This window comes from Caretta caretta, chromosome 2 (genome assembly GCF_965140235.1).
Source record: "Caretta caretta isolate rCarCar2 chromosome 2, rCarCar1.hap1, whole genome shotgun sequence".
Lineage (NCBI taxonomy): Eukaryota > Metazoa > Chordata > Testudines > Cheloniidae > Caretta > Caretta caretta.
Window position 1 is genome coordinate 40,178,540 of NC_134207.1, and position 17,204 is coordinate 40,195,743.

Here is a 17,204-nt window from a genome sequence, read left to right on the forward strand (position 1 = left end):
GGAGTCACATGGGCAAGTCACATGTCCATGCATGACTCAGAACTTTCAAGGTAGCATGTGAACAATGTCTGCCACCTGTAACGTCCCCAGGTAGACTTCTTATGTGGATTGGAGTCTTCCAAGTTCCATTGTCCGTTAAGTGTTTCTTGACTGGGAACTTAACTTGCAAATTCCTTTCTTAAGAAGCTGACCAAATCCCTTACAAAGGCTACTTAAACTCAAACAAGTACACAGCCAATATTCATAACTTTGAATACAAAAATGATACATGCATACAAATAGGATGAATATATTCAGTAGATCATAACCGTTACAGAGATATGTTACATGGCATATGTAACCTAAAACATATTCCAGTTAAGTCATATATACATTCATAAACATATTTCCATAAAGCATTATGGGGTGCAACGTCACAACAGGGTGAGGAAACACACAGTTAAGGGGTCAGATGGGTCATCAACATGGAAGCTGAAGTCACTGAGGATGAGTGAGAGAGAGAGCCAAGAGTCGAAATCAGAGAAGAAGGCTAAAAGTGGGGACCTGGGTGAATTGTAGATGACAACAACAAGGAGGGAGAGAGGCGAAGAGAGTTGAAAGAGAAGAAAATGGGAAGTGGGGTAGAGAGGGGTTATCATAGTACACTTTATACTTAATACAAATTAAACAAAATGCAGATATCCATTGTTTCATAGTTAGAGTAATATTTTTACAAAAACAGTGGGATTTAGTGACAAAAGTAGCTTTTCTTCAAATCTTTTTGTTATTTTGAATAAAATGTGATGATTTAAATTACATTCCACACAGTGTATTATAATTGTTCTTTAATTTTTTTCTGTACTACTGTGAAAATTAATTATTGTGGAGCTGAATCTTTTCAACACATGTTGCCAAACTTCATGTAAGAATACAATTCGTAAGTTTACACTAAAACTGGCAGATAAAACAATGGACTTAATCCTGCTCCCATCAACTTCCATAGGAGCAGAACTGGACCCTTCAGTACTGAAAACATCAAGGGGTTTCTTTAACATTTACATATTAACTTTGGGGAAAGAAAAAAAAAACTAAGGAAAACTTGAAAAGCATTTAGGAGTGTTGAATGTGATATTGCTGTCCCAATTATTTGAAATGTGATATGAGGTGAATATCTAATTCTAGAAAACATAAAATTTGCCATGTAATTAGCCAGCACAGTATTACTGTTTTACAAGAAGAAAAGGAGGACTTGTGGCACCTTAGAGACTAACAAATTTATTTGAGCATAAGCTTTTGTGAGCCACAGCTCACTTCATCAGAGCTGTAGCTCACGAAAGCTTATGCTCAAATAAATTTGTTAGTCTCTAAGGTGCCACAAGTCCTCCTTTTCTTTTTGCGGATACAGACTAACACGGCTGCTACTCTGAAACCTGTTTTACAAGGACATTCTAAGAATATCATTACTTAGACAGCTGTTATGGTATGAGTAGACAAGTGCAGAGAAAAATGATGCTTCTGTATGTCTTTCAAAAGAGTCAGTAAAAGTTAGTAGTAATATTAGTAGTCATGATAGTAAATTATTATATTAATATCCTGCTAGTATTCAAAGACCCTTCAAATGATTCTAATCACTGCACTTGGTCTGGCAGGGAAACTAACTCTCCTGGTGATCCAAAGGGGGCAGAATTTCAACAGATTCTTCTAAAATCTTAGCAGACGCCAATTACACATTCTCAAACTGATTTTTTAATGGATTTTTGCAATCTCTTAACCTAGCAAAAGGGCCTCCTCCTCACTAAAGGATATTAAAATGCAATGTTTAGAGGTTCTCCTCACACACTCAGCGGTGCTGGAGTTAATGTTATGCAAAAAATATGTTAAAATGGGTGGCTCACTGTAGTCAAAAGCAAATATTACCGTAACAATTTTGTACCAAACATGTTCATCATAGCATCTTACAGAATGTATAAAGATGATTTGTTACAAATGTATTAACTATATTAGTATTAAAACCAATTTTGCAAAGGTCTTTGCCAAATAATTTGAATAAATAACAATAATAAAAAATTAGCTCCCTGGGGCTTCAGCCTGTACTCCTTACAAAGGTGGAACTAGGAAATTTTGCCTAAGTTAAGAGTGCAAAACCAAGCCCTTGATATTTGCCATACACCTCTTTGGAAAAACTGAATGTGCTCTGGGAGATCACAACTCTTAGCATCTAGGACTGTCTGTATTTGTATTAATTCTTTTCAGTGTTCTTTCATAATAAATACACTTCATATTTTCTTTTACCTTAAGGTAGCAGTGTGCATAACAGTAATGAAGCAGGTTATCAGGAGGTTGGCTAAGGCTGCTGACTGTTTGCACAAGTTGTTCAGCATACATTGGCACAGAATGTTCCAGGTTAATTTTGTCCATCAATATTCTAATAGCAGGCAAAGGCCGTAAAGGCTGGAAGCTTGTAGCATTTAACAAACCACTTGAACTCTAGAAAGAAAAAGAAAAAGTATTCTAAAGACAAACTTTTATGCAATACCCTATGCAGGACCTCATACCTCTATCAATAAAATTTTTAGAGTCTGAAACACTTCTAAAATAATTTTCCTGTAACAAGTTTTCATGTACAGAGTATGTGAAGGTGCAGTATGCTAGTCTATAAAAAGGTTATTTACTCATTGCTTCACCACTTGAAAGTACAGTGCACCCAAATTCATGCTGATATAACTTTTACATAACTCTGCACTATCCAGTCTTTATAAATGTGCCAGATATCTTAACTATTATAAGAAAATAATGCATTTAATTTTCAAAAATATGTTACATAAAGATTGTTTATGAAATAAGTAGAAGTTGGAGATAAAAGCTAGTACAAACTGCATGCATTTCAACTAAAAACTGATTAGGGGTTTTCAAGGTCCCCAGTGAAGCCACAAAATTGCTATATTACACAACAAAGATGGTGTGAGAAAGACAGGAAACGTTTCTTCAAGGACTCCAGTTATGTGTTTTTATTGATTCATTCTGATGGAAAAGTTTTCTACCTGACCTGAATGTTGCTTTTCTGGTGTTCAGCTGGCATCCTGTTTAACTTGGTTTTAACTATAGGAAGCTGTCAAAGGATCTAACTACAGGAGTGGAAGCAAGCTTCATCATCATGCCTGCCATCACCCGTACTGGGACCTTAGAATCTACCACCAAACCATTAGATCTCCATTATCCTAAACATGAAAAATATTCTAACTATACGAGGGGAGTAGATCAGAGGACATCAACATCTAAGTTGGGTACAATTAAATCTTAATCAAAACCTGACAAAGAAAAGTTACTAGCCAAATAAAATTAACAAATTTAGCCAATTGTAAATCACTAGTGGAGTGTCTTTAAAGAAGAAAGGACTCAGATATGTGCTGGACGACACATCACCCATGAACTGCACACTTTGGCCACCTTAGCTTTAGCATAAGAAATGACAAGCCACCATTGGCTTGAACACTGATGTCCCATTATAAAGTTTAAATGTTTATACAGAATATATGATGGTCTGCTGTAAAGATTTTACCGGCTTGAGTTTGAGATGGCTACATAACTCAAAAGAGACTAAACCACAAGCAAGCCCTTCCCTCAACCCAAACAAGTCCAATTAAAAATGCAAATGCTGCAGGGAGAATTATAATTTCTGTATTGATGCTATTTTTCATATCCCTCAACCTGTAAAGAAGGGGTGGGCAAACTTTTTGGCCTGAGGGCCACATCGGTGTTGCAAAACTGTATGGAGGGCAGGATAGGGAAGGCTGTGCCTCTCCAAACAGCCTGGCCCCCGCCCCTTATCCGCCCCTTCCCACTTCCCGCGCCCCTCAGAACCCCCAACCCCCACTGCTCCTTGTCCCCTGACTGCCCCCCTCTTGGGTCCCCTGCCCCTAAATGCCACCCAGGACTCCACCCTCTATCCAACCCCCCCGCTCCCTATCCCCTGACTGCCCCGACCCCTATCCACACCCCAGCCCCCAGACAGGCCCCCCAGGACTCCCATGCCTATCCAAACCCCTCTGTTCCCCGTCCCAACTCACCCCAGAACCTCCGCCCCATCCAACTTCCTCTGTTCCCTGTCCCCTGACTGCCCCGACCCCTATCCACACCCCCACCCCTAACCGCCCCCTGGGACCCCACCCCCTATCCAACACCCCCTGCTCCCTGTCCCCTGACTGTCCCGACCCCATCCACAACCCCACCCCATCCAGCCCTCCTGCTCCCTGTCCCCTGATTGCTCCGACCCCTATCCAAACCCCCATCCCCTGACAGCCCCCCCGGGACTCCCAGGCCTATCCAACCACACCCTGTTCCCTGTCCCCTGATTTCCCCCAGAGCCCCCTGCCCCTTATCCAACCCCCCCCAACTCCCCGCCCCCTTACCATACTGCTCAGAGCAGCAGGAGTTCGCAGCCCTGCCACCCAGCCGGAGCCACCTACGCCGCCCGCACTGCACTGCGGGAGCTGCGGGCCAGAGCACTGGCAGTGCGGCACGGTGAGGCTGCAGGGGAGGGAGGACAGCAGGGGAGGGGCCGGGGAGTTAGCCTCCCCAGCCGGGAGCTCAGGGGCCAGGCAGGATAGTCCCACGGGCTGGATGTGGCCTGCGGGCTATAGTTTGCCCACCTCTGCTGTAAAGTCAGGCTCACTTAGTAACACCATGAGCCCAACTGTAAAGGTCTCAGAGGGAATGAAGAATTATAAATGAGACATTTTAAAAAGTTCTAAAATAGCTTTGATAGTCAGAAAAGTGTTGGGAGTTTTCAAGTCCAATCTCTTGACTCACTCCAGAGCAACAGAAGTGTTATTTCCCATTGAAAAGTTGGGGCGCTCCCCTTTCTAGTGTTAATAGCTCTTCCTTCTAACCCTGATGTATCAAGAGATATCAGACCCTAAACCTGTGACTGGTTCAGGACCATCCAGGGTCTCAGGCAGAGTAATCTGGGTGAAGGTAAGAATTCCAAAATTGAGGGACAGAAGGTAACATTTCAGGTGTATTGATTAAATAAATGGCAGCTATTTCAAACTGCTTAATGGTTTGGAATGTTATATATAGTCATGAGGGCAATAAATTGGTGGGCTAAGTAAGCTGAGGCTAAAAGTACGTAATACACGCAATTTATTTCATAGGTTTCACTACTATATATCATATAATTACTTTACTAGACAAACATTAAAAGAAAGTTAATGCGAAGCGCAAAGTGAAGCACTGAAAAGTAAAGAAATGCGAGAATTAAGGTATCCTATATAACCTTAATTTGGCCCCCCTGTGTATACGCATTATAATAGTCTTTATTTACATGATCACATACTATTTTTTCTACTAGACCCCTGCCTCCTTCTCTGAACAGGATGCCCAGGGAACCTTAGTTCTGGCATCTCCTAACTTTTGTGTGCTTCACTTTCAAACCTCACATAGCAATAGCTGCAAGTAACACTTTCTACCATCTCCAGTTGGCTAGGAGACTCTGTTCCATCTTGGCAGATGCCAATCTGCCCTCACCCATTCACACCTTCATCACCTCTCAGATGCATTACAGCAATGCAATATCTTGGCATGAAACCTTCAGCACTCAGGAAACTCCAGCTAGTACAGAACATTGCAGAGCATCTCATGAGCAATTGAGGCTTCCGCAATCGCATTATGCCTGTCCTCCAGTCTCTACAATGGCTTCCAATCAACTTCAAGGTTTTGACCGTCTCCTCAAATCACTCCAAGGGTTGGGCCTAGGATACCTACAGACTATCTAAAGGTCCAGGACAAACACCATGATTGACAAATACATTCCTCTGGTACCATGAAATTCTCAACAGTAAGGATAAAGCTCATTTGTACAGAAGATAGAACTTTCTCCAGAGGCAGTCCAAGAGCGTGGAATTAACTCACAAAAGAATGAAGTGCCATCACAAACTTTACCACTTTCCACTCCAAAGGCCAGGCACACTTCCTTAACCTTGCCTTCTCTAATATAAACACACAGCAACAGTTCCACTTATACAAAAAAAAATTAAATTAAAACAAAACCCCAGCAAAACAGGACACTCCACTGCACGTTTCTCCCTCTGGGGAGAAGATGAGAGAACAAACAATGTGTGACATATGTATGCATGTTGTTTAATGCACTACTGGAAGGCACTCAGATATCATAGTGATGAGTGTGGTATGAAACCTATACAGTACCTAAATAGCATACTTTTAACAGGCATTTTTGTGTGCATCGTCGTAGGTTTTTACAAAAGGAAACGGAAAAAACAGCATTCTACCATATGGAATTATATTGAAACCCACATGAGTCATCAGCAGGGTTTGAACCTTTAGATCCACCACACAGACCTCTACAACTTGATGTAACTATATAACCAATTGCAGTAATATGTTGCCATTCTCTATGTGGACCAGCACTAGCAGGAGATGAAAAGTTTTCAGTGGATTTCCCAGATACTAGTTGACATCACAGGAATGGTGAGACTCAGTAATCTTGGGTTCCGTTTCTGACTCTGAAGGAGAGGTTGCTCTATTGAGTACAGACTCTTCTGCCCAATACTCTCACTACCTGTCCTTGTCTTGTCTCTTTGGCACCCGAGCTTCTCATACTGGTCCCATTCTCCCTCATGTAACCTGTCCCAATTTCAGCTTCTCAAGGTTTCTCCTCCCTGTCACCCAGTCTCCCCTTTACTGCCAGGTTAGTCACCTTACCCAACCCTACTGAGTTCCCACCCCACAGCTCCTTGCCCAGCAAGTCCCAGTTCCCCCCATCCAGCCTCATCTGGTCCCTCTCTCTCCACCACCCTGGCATACAGTCACATCTCTGCTCATGTTTCCCATCCCCACTGGTCCCCTACATGGAGGATAACAGTCTATTACTGCTGTTTATTCCTTCAGCTCAAATGGAAGAAGTCTGCGTAGTGAACCTCAAGTTCCAGGGTTTAATTCCTGCTGACAATGCTTGTGGGGAGTAATAACAGTTGCACATGATATAATTTCTTTGATTCCTTTCAGTTTTCTTCCTGAAAAACACCTAAGAAATTCCATACAAAAATAATGCTAAACCAACATTGTAAGGTTGCAAAATCAAGCACTCCAAAGCCAGAAAATGACAATACCAGCAGGAGAGTGAGTTTGTGTGTGTATGGAGGTGGGGGGGTGAGAAAAACTGGATTTGTGCTGGAAATGGCCCACCTTGATTATCATGCACATTGTAGGGAGAGTGGTCACTTTGGATAAGCTATTACCAGCAGGAGAGTGAGTTTGTGTGTGTGGTTTTTGGAGGGGGGTGAGGGAGTGAGAGAACCTGGATTTGTGCAGGAAATGGCCCACCTTGATTATCATACACATTGTGAAGAGAGTGGTCACTTTGGATGGGCTATTACCAGCAGGAGAGTGAGTTTGGGGGGGGGGGGGCACGGAGGGTGAGAAAACATGGATTTGTGCTGGAAATGGCCCAACTTGATGATCACTTTAGATAAGCTATTACCAGCAGGACAGTGGGGTGGGAGGAGGTATTGTTTCATGGTCTCTGTGTGTATATAATGTCTTCTGCAGTTTCCACGGTATGCATCCGATGAAGTGAGCTGTAGCTCACGAAAGCTCATGCTCAAATAAATTGGTTAGTCTCTAAGGTGCCACAAGTACTCCTTTTCTTTTTGTGGCTCAAGAGAAGCCAATCCACAGTAAATACTTCAGGGTTGTAAAAGACAATAGCCAAACTATTAGGTTTGAAGATTCTACCACCTGGATTCCTCCAACTTGCAGGCCCAGTTTTAATGACCTAGGCCAATGGCCAGAAACGGAAGAGAAACAAAGTACTATAGCAATTTTTAAAAGGACTGTCGATAGAGAGAGGGGTTGACTGTTCAGTAGGTGTTCTGGGAGAGCAGACTGAAACAGGTACCCACTCGCATGTCTGAAGAAACTAGGCCACTTGAGACTTCCATCAAGGAATGGTAAGACAGACATGCGTGTAGACTGGTTGTTGTTTTTAAATACTTTGTTCCTACTGTTATGATAAATCATACTTGGGTTTTGAGAAGGTTGTTGGGTTACTGTACACACCACTGGTCACAAACTCCTGAAGGGAAGATACTAAATCTATTTGGACCTGCTGGGTAAGATTGGTTGACACACAAAGTACTGTAGCCAGGGCCTGGTCTAAGAAAGGGAGAATCTAAAGGCATGGGCAAAGGACTTGAGGGAGTGCACTCAGAGAGCCAAAAAAGAGGACACAGATGTAGCTAATCCTGACAATGAATGCTTGACTATGCAACCTTAATGTACTTTAATCTTAGGGGTGTGTGTGTGTGTGTAAAATACACACACACACAAATTGAGCAAATATATACAAAATTTACTGTAGATAAAAATCTTACCTTCTGTCCCATGATTATAGGCAGCAAATGGCCCAGTAAATTGAATTCAGCCATAGAGATTGTAATGGTGCACTTAAGAATGGTAAAGCTTGTGAGTCGAGTGGGAATGTATTCCTCCAAAGATGCTATTTCTTCCGAGTTTGGCATAGTTCTATTTCCTTCCACAATATCTAAAATCAATCACGATTACACAAATAAATTCAGCATATGATTAAAATAAGTAAATGGATTACCTTAAAATTCATCGATCCTAAGGCCAAAAAGGACCACTGTGATCATCTAGCCTGACTCTCTGTATAACACAGGCCACAGAATTTCCCAAAAATAATTCATGGAACATATCTTTCAGAAAACCATCCGATCTTAATTTAAAAATTGCCAGTGACAGAGAATCCATCACAACCCTTAGTAAATCGTTCCAATAGTTAATTATTTGCACTGTTAAAAATGTATGCCTTACATTATTTGCCGTCTGAATTTGTGTAGCTTCACCTTCCAGCCATTGGATTGAGTTATACCTTTCTCTGCTTGAAGAGCCCATTGTTAAACATTAGTTCCTCACATAGATACTCAAAGACTGTAATTAAGACACCCATTCACCTTCTCTTTGTTAATCTAAATAGATTATATTCTTATGTTATGTCCTTATGATCTTATTGAACTCTCTCAGTCTATCACTATGAGGCAAGTTTTCTAATCGTTTAATCATTCTCATGGCTCTTCTCTGTACCAACTCCAATTTATCAATATCCTTTTTAAATTGTGGGCACCAAAACAGGACAAAGTATTCCAGCAGTGGTCGCACCCGGCCAAATACGAAGGTAAAATAACTTATCTACTCCTACTCAAGATTCCTCCTTGGGTCACAGCGTTGCACTGGGAGCTCATGTTCAGCTGATTATCCATCAGAACCCCCAAATCTTTTTCAGAGTCCCCTATCTTGTAAATATGGCCTATATTGTTTGTTCCTAGATGTATACATTTACATTTAGCCATATTAAAACGCATATTGTTTGCTTGCACCCATATTACCAAGCCACCCAGATCGCTCTGAATCCGTAGTCTGTCCTCTTCATTATTTACTATTCCCCAATTTTTGTGTCTTCTGCAAATTTTATTAGTGATGATTTTACATTTTCTTCCAGGTAATTCATAAAAATGTTTAACAGCATACAGCGAAAAACTGATTCCAGCAGGGCCCTCTGGAAACAGATCCACTTGATGACTATTCCCCGCTCACAGTTACACTTTGAGATCTATCAGATTTTAATCCATTTAAGGTGCGGTGTGTTAATTTTATATCATTCTAATTTTTTTAATCAAAATGTTGGTGCAATACCAAGTCAAATACCTTAGCAAAGTCTAAGTATATTAAATCAACTCTATTAACTTTATCAACCAAAGCAAGATATCAAGTTAGTTTGACAGGATCTATTTTCCATATACCCATGTTAATTTGATTTGAATTACATTACCCTCCTTTAGTTCTTTATTAATCGAGTCCCATTATCAGCCGCTCCATTATCTTGCCTGGTATCGATGTCCAGCTCATAGGCCTAAAATTACCTGTAATTATTTTTTCCAGTGTCTAGTACAGTATTTTTTGTGAATTACTAAAAGATGCAATTTTTTATCTTTCTCTATATATATTTGGGAATAGTATCCTTTGTATATTAGGCTCTACTTAATGCTAAATATAATAATAATGAATTATTTTTCTCATTTGGAAATCCACACTTGTAGAGTGAAAAATGGGCTCTCTTTTTTGTCTAAAATGTTTATCTTAATAGCTGGCCATAATTAGCGTCCATTCCCTTTTTCTGTTTAATCCCATTATTTCATAAACATTAACCCACATTAAAGGTTTCCTTTTATTTTCTGGGACTTTAGAGGAAAAAGTACACTCAGGAGTGTGGATGTTGTGATGATACAAAGCCTCCACCCACCACGGTACTTGTATGTAAACAGCATAGCCATAAAAGTGGTATGTGCTGGTCAGAGAATGGCATATTGAGGGCTGCCAAGGCATATACTGATTCACTTTACCCACCTCCTAGCCTTTGCTGGTGTGACTCCCATGAAAAGACAGGCAGAGATTAAATTTCCTCTCTGCATCCCCACTTCCACTATTTGCAGTTTGCACCTTTCAGCAGTGCTGAATCTGGTCTATTACATGTACAAAAAACATATTCATAATTAAATAAGCAGCATACCTAGTTTGGGCTTGTCGTATGGCTCATATTCATGTTCCACAGCACAAACTATCATTTTCATAACCCTATGTACAGCACTGCTATCCAAACGAAGATCAAGTGGACCCACAATGAGGCTTTTTGTAGACATCTCCTGCACATTTACAAAATCTTCACTCTTTGATGAAGAAAGGTCTTGCTGATTTCCAGAAACTAAATAAAAGTGTATTTTTTTCAGTCAGTAAAATGAATGACGACAATTGGGAATATCAAGGTATTAATTTTGTCAATTATTTTTGGATACAGCTCTTACGACCCCAGATTTATTATCAGGAAAAAAAATTACACAGGAAACATAATTAAGTAAATGCAACACTTCTGTTAACACAGAGTTAATCTATATTTTAAAGAATTTTTATTCCTTTTCATGTTGAGAAAACTAAGGATGAGATTCTGTGCTGTGCAATATATAAGAGCAGACTCGGGGAGGGAACACTATTGTTTTTGGAAGCCAAAAACATCCCCAGATAATTTAGGCAGTTCAGGAAACTGTCTAAATTACAGAAGCCTGATACCAGCTGCCTATGGATAGCTGTGCTGCTCAAAATCTTTGCAGTGTGGCACTGTAGCCCCAATCCTAATAAACTCTAATGTGACCTCAGTTCCTGCACCACAGGAATTCCCACCAAGTTGGAATTGGTGCTTTTAAAGCCCTTTTACCTGGCATAAAGGGGCCTGAGCAGAACTGAGAATCTCACCCTATGTTATTACGTTAATAGAAACTGGACTGACAGCTCCAAGAGATAAATCTCTCGTTCATCCACACATGAGGTACAGCACAGGCAGTGAGAATGCAAACTTCCTCACCAGTGCACTTCAGTCCCGTTTTTGAAGGACCACCCCAGGGATGAAAGGGTTGTTCAAACTCCATGTCCAATTGATCTTTGGCCTCGGTGCTAAGACCACCAATAAGTATACCAATTAGAGCTAAATGTGATGGTAGTTCTTGTGATACAGGCACTTGGAAGAAATGGACTGAAACCACCTACTCATTGTACACAGGCCACTGGACAACCATTAGATGATTGTGACTACATTATTATAAAACTATTTGATAGTAAACTACTTCAGCCAAATTCTTCTAACTTTAGTGATTTAGGTTTTGTAACTTTTTTTACACTATTCATTAAAAGATTTCTTCATCTTTTCCTTAGCATATTTACACAGGAAAAGTCCATTCAGGCTCATTTCATTTTCAGTGATTTTTTTACAGTGATTCAGCAGTTTTTATAGTGTCCTTGCAGAGTTGAAATATCAAATGGCTTGCTGAGGGTCACACAAAACTAGAACCAGGATCAAACGGACTCCCAGCCCATTTCTCTAACAACACACAAAAGAATAGAGCAAACACACAAACACAAGAAAAATCTGAGTCAAGGATGAGCAATGAGAGCCTTGTCCATTCCAAGAACTATCATATCTTGATGGTATCTGGATAACTGATAGCACACCAAACTCCAAAATCCATCTGACCAAAGTGGTGCCAAATAGGAAACATACTTTTTCCAAAACAAAAATAGAGACAGCCTGTGATGGCTGGGAAGGTGGTTTTATGAGAGCCTACAGCACAGTATTTATTACTATGTGCTACTGGAGAACTGGTGAGTGGGGAATCTGGTAAGGTGATGATGATTTCACCTTGGTTTCTTGGAGTTTTCCAAACCTTTCCCTTGCAGACACCTGTCTCACCAAAACGTAATCCTTTATTTCCATGGTCAAGCTGTCTTGTAAAAACTATTATGTCTTTCACTTTAATTGGCTTTGGGAACTCTAATACTTGCCTAAGTGATTCCATATATATATAATTTCCTCTGCAGGTATGTCTACACTGAAGTGTAAGGTTGGGCTCAGACTCCAGTTAAAGCCTAACCCCCCTTCTGTCTACTCACAAATTGTGCTAAAACAAGGCTTGGACCCAGGGTTCCAGGACTTTGAGGAGCTGCAGGCTGTGAGGCCGAGTCAAGTCGTGACTCGGGTTTTGAGCTCTAATGCTTTGCAGTATAGACACAGCACCCCCTTGACTCAGGTTCTCACCAAAAGTATCTCACCATTTCATGGACCAAATTCATATGCCCTATCCCAAGAATCCCCAATCAACTCCAAAGAAAATGGAAACAACCCCCACCCCTTGATGTTCAGCAGCAGCTCACAGTCAGCACTGACCCTTCCATTGTCTTCTGATCACCAAGCTGCAAACACATGAGAGCACCTTCTGTGTTTGCAATGAACAAAACAAGCCTTTTGCAAAATGCACTGCTTCATGGTCACAGAGCACAGCCAGATTTTGGTAAATCTCTGGTGCAAGGCCAGCAAAACTGATTTTAGTAAGAGTACCAGGAACAACCATACATACCAGCAAATGGCAAAGAAGCCAGCAGCTTTGCAAATTTACCAGACAGGTCATCAGTGCAGGGAGTGAATTAAGTGGCACAAGAGCAAGTATTAGAAAACCAGGGACCCAAACCGCATCTCAGGCAACTGGCCAACATCATGCTCGGGTGCTGGACACAGCACGCAGCATAGAGCCAACAGTGATGCATGATGACCTGGTCATCTGGGATGGTGCCCTGCTGGACCCAGAATCCAGCACAGGTACCAAGTGAGGATAATGAAGTCACTCTGTTATTGAAACCAACCCCAGAGCACGAGCAGCAGCAGCACATTCTGGGTCCACACATGGCAGAATTGTTTGATGCCCCTGCGGAAGCACATGCACAAGGGACAGATGCTGCCCCCGAGCCTGGTAAGCTTCTGGTTCCACTTTAGTGTTTATTAATACAGCAATGGGAAGGATTTCTGCTCAATGAATGAATGAATGCAAAAGTTACGAAAAGCCCTGGCTAGCAGCACGTACCCGCTAATGGTGGATTGTTTGCCAGCACCTTGGCATCCCTCCAGTTTCCCCTACCATGTGGAATTCAAAATGGTGTCCAGGAAAGGCAAACAGTAAAGAACACCTTTAAAGTGTATTTTTTACTTGTAAGGCAGAGATTTTTGCTAGGATCATTCCTATTTCTTATAAATAACCACCTTATGTTGTCATGCTGTAAGTATGCTGCTGTGTAACCACTGAACGGTCTAATGAGCTTCCTGGAAATAGTGGAACTGTGTGGGGATGGGGAAGGTGGAAATGCGTTTCACGTACAAATTTAGTCCATTTCAGTTAGAGGTACTCCAGGAAGTCCATAGATGGCAAAATAATTTGTCCCAAATACAATTGGGGCTTGAAATTCTGACTGTTCTGATTCAGCGGCTCTCGCTATTGTAGGTCCATTCACGGGGAAATGGCTCACCTTTGGCTTCACAAAGATTGTGAAGAGCACAGCAAGCCACAGCAATGCAGACAGATGCAAACACATCTGTAGACATTGCCAATGGGATTCCATATATGCCAAAAGCACATTCAGCAACCATTCTACACCTGCCATGGCCTCTAAAATCAGGGTATGATTTCATAAACCAAGGCTAAAGGAGGAATGTGGGGTCTGCCAGAATAATGGCAGGGACAGTAACTCTATTTATAAACAATGTCATTTGGTGGGAATAATGTCCCAGCCTGTCCAAGAATGTAGACTCCTGCAGGGTGACAAAACCCTGACAACATGAACTTTCTCACCTTGACATTAATAAAATCAACCTCTGTGGCCCACAAGGACCTGCATAACAATGGAGAAGTACTCTTTGTGATTTATGTACTTATGTGCTCCTTGACGAGGGCTAACTATGGCCCTGACGCAGTTCCGAAACCCCATTCTCTCAAAGCCAGCAATCACATCAGGATATCTTTTCAGCCTGCCACTCTGGGGTAAATCACACACCTGATTGCCTCAGAAACCTCCACCACCATTTTACCCACAATGAACTTCCCATCACCAAACTGGTTGGCAATGGACCATACAAGTCTGGGGTACCCAGCTTCCAGATGCCTATAGCAACCCACTTCTGCACCAGAAAGGATGCCTTTATGCTGAAGGATCAGAGCAAGCTGCTCACAAAACTCCAAAAATGTAGCTTTCTTCATACGAAAGTTCTGGAGTTACTGGTGATCATTCCAGGTCTTCATGACAGTGTGATCCCACCAATCTTTGCATGTGGCCCTGCGGCAAAAGCACCAGTCTACACAAGGAGCAACAGCAGCTATACTGAGTGTCATGAGTAGCATCAGCCAGTCTGAGTCTGCCATGCCTGGGTACTTCTCTCCCTCTGCCGCCTCCTGCTCCATCATACTCTCTGTCAGTGCCTTTGGTGGGTCAGAAGGCAGCACTGAAATGTCCACAAGCACCTCACGGAAGCTTTGCCCAATTCCTGACACAGGAGTGAAATCACAAGCAAGGGAAGTTCTGGGAAAGGCGCCTCCTGCAGGTTGATCAGCAGGATGTATCGGTGGGCTGTTCAAACTTCCTGTAATATACATGTGGACAGTAAAGTTTTCCCACAGTGCACCACAAGCAAAGGCCTAGAGCAGGGAGATTTGACTTGGCTTTGACTTTTGACTTTGGCTTGACAAAGCCTTGGCTGGGATGATTTAATTGGGGATTGGTCCTGCTTTGAGCAGGGGGTTGGACTAGATGACCTCCTGAGGTCCCTTCCAACCCTGATATTCTATGATTGTGTGATTCTATGATTTCAGGAGGGTGCTAGAGAGTCTGGGATATAGCTGGTTTTACTTGGGGTTGTCCACTACAGTGTGGACGGCAGAGCCACAGCTTAGAAAATTCTTAATGTAGGGTTAGCAATCAGTGTAGATGCTCAAGCCCCAGGTTCTCTAACCTATTGTCAGTTGGCTCGAGTCCCACTAACCCTGGGCTTACATTGCAGTGTAGACATACCCTGAGATGCTAAGAGTGCATTTATCACCTTCTTAGAATATCCAAGTAATTCTAGCTCCCTTCTGCCCCATTTTCACACTGATATAGTTTTAGAAGCACTTGATTGGATGCAAGCAAATATTCAGTGTCCCCTTCTGTGTTGGGAGCTTGATAGGAGGGTTCCAACTGCATCTGAATCAGGTCTGAGAACCAACATGTGCAGGGCCATTAAGAGATGATCATAATCACCGTGGCCTGTTCCTTCACAATATTGTTTACCCTCTTCACTATCAGAGGGAGGACATAAAGAAGGTCCTGGGGGACATATCTAAAATAAGGTTTTTGTTTCTGTTTCTCTCCTCCTCCAACTGAGCCTGGACACAAATAGGTTCATCAGTGGGCTGCTGACTTAACTTTGATGATGCTCTGGAGGGCTGACTGGTCCAGGCTCCATTTTCCAAGGTCTGCATGTGTTCTGCTCAGTCAAGTGATCCCCACAGTGTGAGTTTTTGTCCAGGATGCAACCAACATTTTCTCCTATGTATAGCTAATGATCTCTTGGTTTTTTAATTGGTTTAAATATACCATAATATTGATCAGTCAGAAACAGAAAGTACTTCTAAAGAATCACCTGCTAGAAATAGAGGAGAGCTTGTCTGATGTCAGAGCTCTATCAAAGTTATAGTCCCTCCCCCACCTCGGTGGACCACAGTCCTGAGATCACTATTAAAAATGTTTGAATTTATATAGGTTCTTTTAAAAAAAATCTGAATATTCAAGGCCCCAAATCCCAATTTTTTTATTAAAGTAAAAAAATGTTAGGCTGGTGGGCTGATTTCTGTCATAATGCTGGTTCTGTTTTGGCAGTCAGCTTACTTAGCCAATATAGTAAACAAGAAGTAAACAGCTTTCCTGTTAAAAAAGGAACCAAGATTGCACTTAAAGTCACAGCTGTGAAACCTTGTCTATTTGTCCAATGTTCTATGTACATTTTGAAATTAAATAACAACTTTTGGGGGTGGGGGATTTGTACCCTTGCATTTTTTAAATTTTTAAACCAATTCAAGCAAGATGGTCACTGATGTGATATCTCCATGGACCTCATGACCAGAAGAATTTATGTCAACTTCCTCAGTGACAATCTGTCTGGACTGACATATTTTAGGGAACTGCAAAAAGGAATCAGTTTGAGCAGTGGGAATCAGAGCTGCTGCACAGATACGCATCTGCCTTTTCGAGGGGTTGTAGTAGGAGCTAGCACCTTTCTGGGTGGATACGGCATTGCAGTTAAGTCACCTGGGGATGGTTTCTCCATAGCCTTCTCAACCATCTTGAAGGGGAAACCTCACCTATACACTAGTTGGAAAAAAGAATTTCTTCCTCCTGGTTGGTATGGGAGAGACCTATACTTTCCCCAAGATTCAGGAGGCACTCTAAAACTTTCTTGCCAGTTCTGCCATCTCTGGAAGTAGGGGGTCCATCATTCAGGTTGAAGGTTTTTTGTTTTTTTGCTTTTGTATCCCTGGTAAATTGACACTAGATCTTATCTAGTTTTGGTGAAGGGAGCTCTCCTACAGCCTGCTCAGTTGGGCCAGAATTGACCTAATCTATGCTCCAGATAGACAGACAGATTCCCTGAAATCTGTTTAGCTTGCTCTGCATGGACCTCGCCTACTTACTAGGTAATAGCTCCACCTTTGTCCCTAGGAGTCTGGCAGCCTGTAAGGAGTTCGGCAATGGCAGCATTTATTCTCCTCTGCTTCCACTTGCTGTTT

At 41.8% G+C, this 17,204-nt stretch overlaps 1 protein-coding gene across 10 annotated transcripts in view; it reads right to left on the bottom strand.

The window, feature by feature from the left end:
- VPS13B (vacuolar protein sorting 13 homolog B) overlaps window positions 1-17,204 on the bottom strand; it is a 940,751-nt gene that overhangs the window by 738,945 nt on the left and 184,602 nt on the right. For all 10 annotated transcript variants that reach the window (XM_048841327.2, XM_048841328.2, XM_048841325.2 and 7 more), the window contains 3 exons: window positions 10,583-10,774; window positions 8,370-8,539; window positions 2,272-2,466 (listed from right to left, as the gene is read on the bottom strand). In XM_048841327.2, the coding sequence (XP_048697284.2) occupies window positions 2,272-2,466; window positions 8,370-8,539; window positions 10,583-10,774 (557 nt within the window). The remainder of the gene's footprint in view (window positions 1-2,271; window positions 2,467-8,369; window positions 8,540-10,582; window positions 10,775-17,204) is intronic.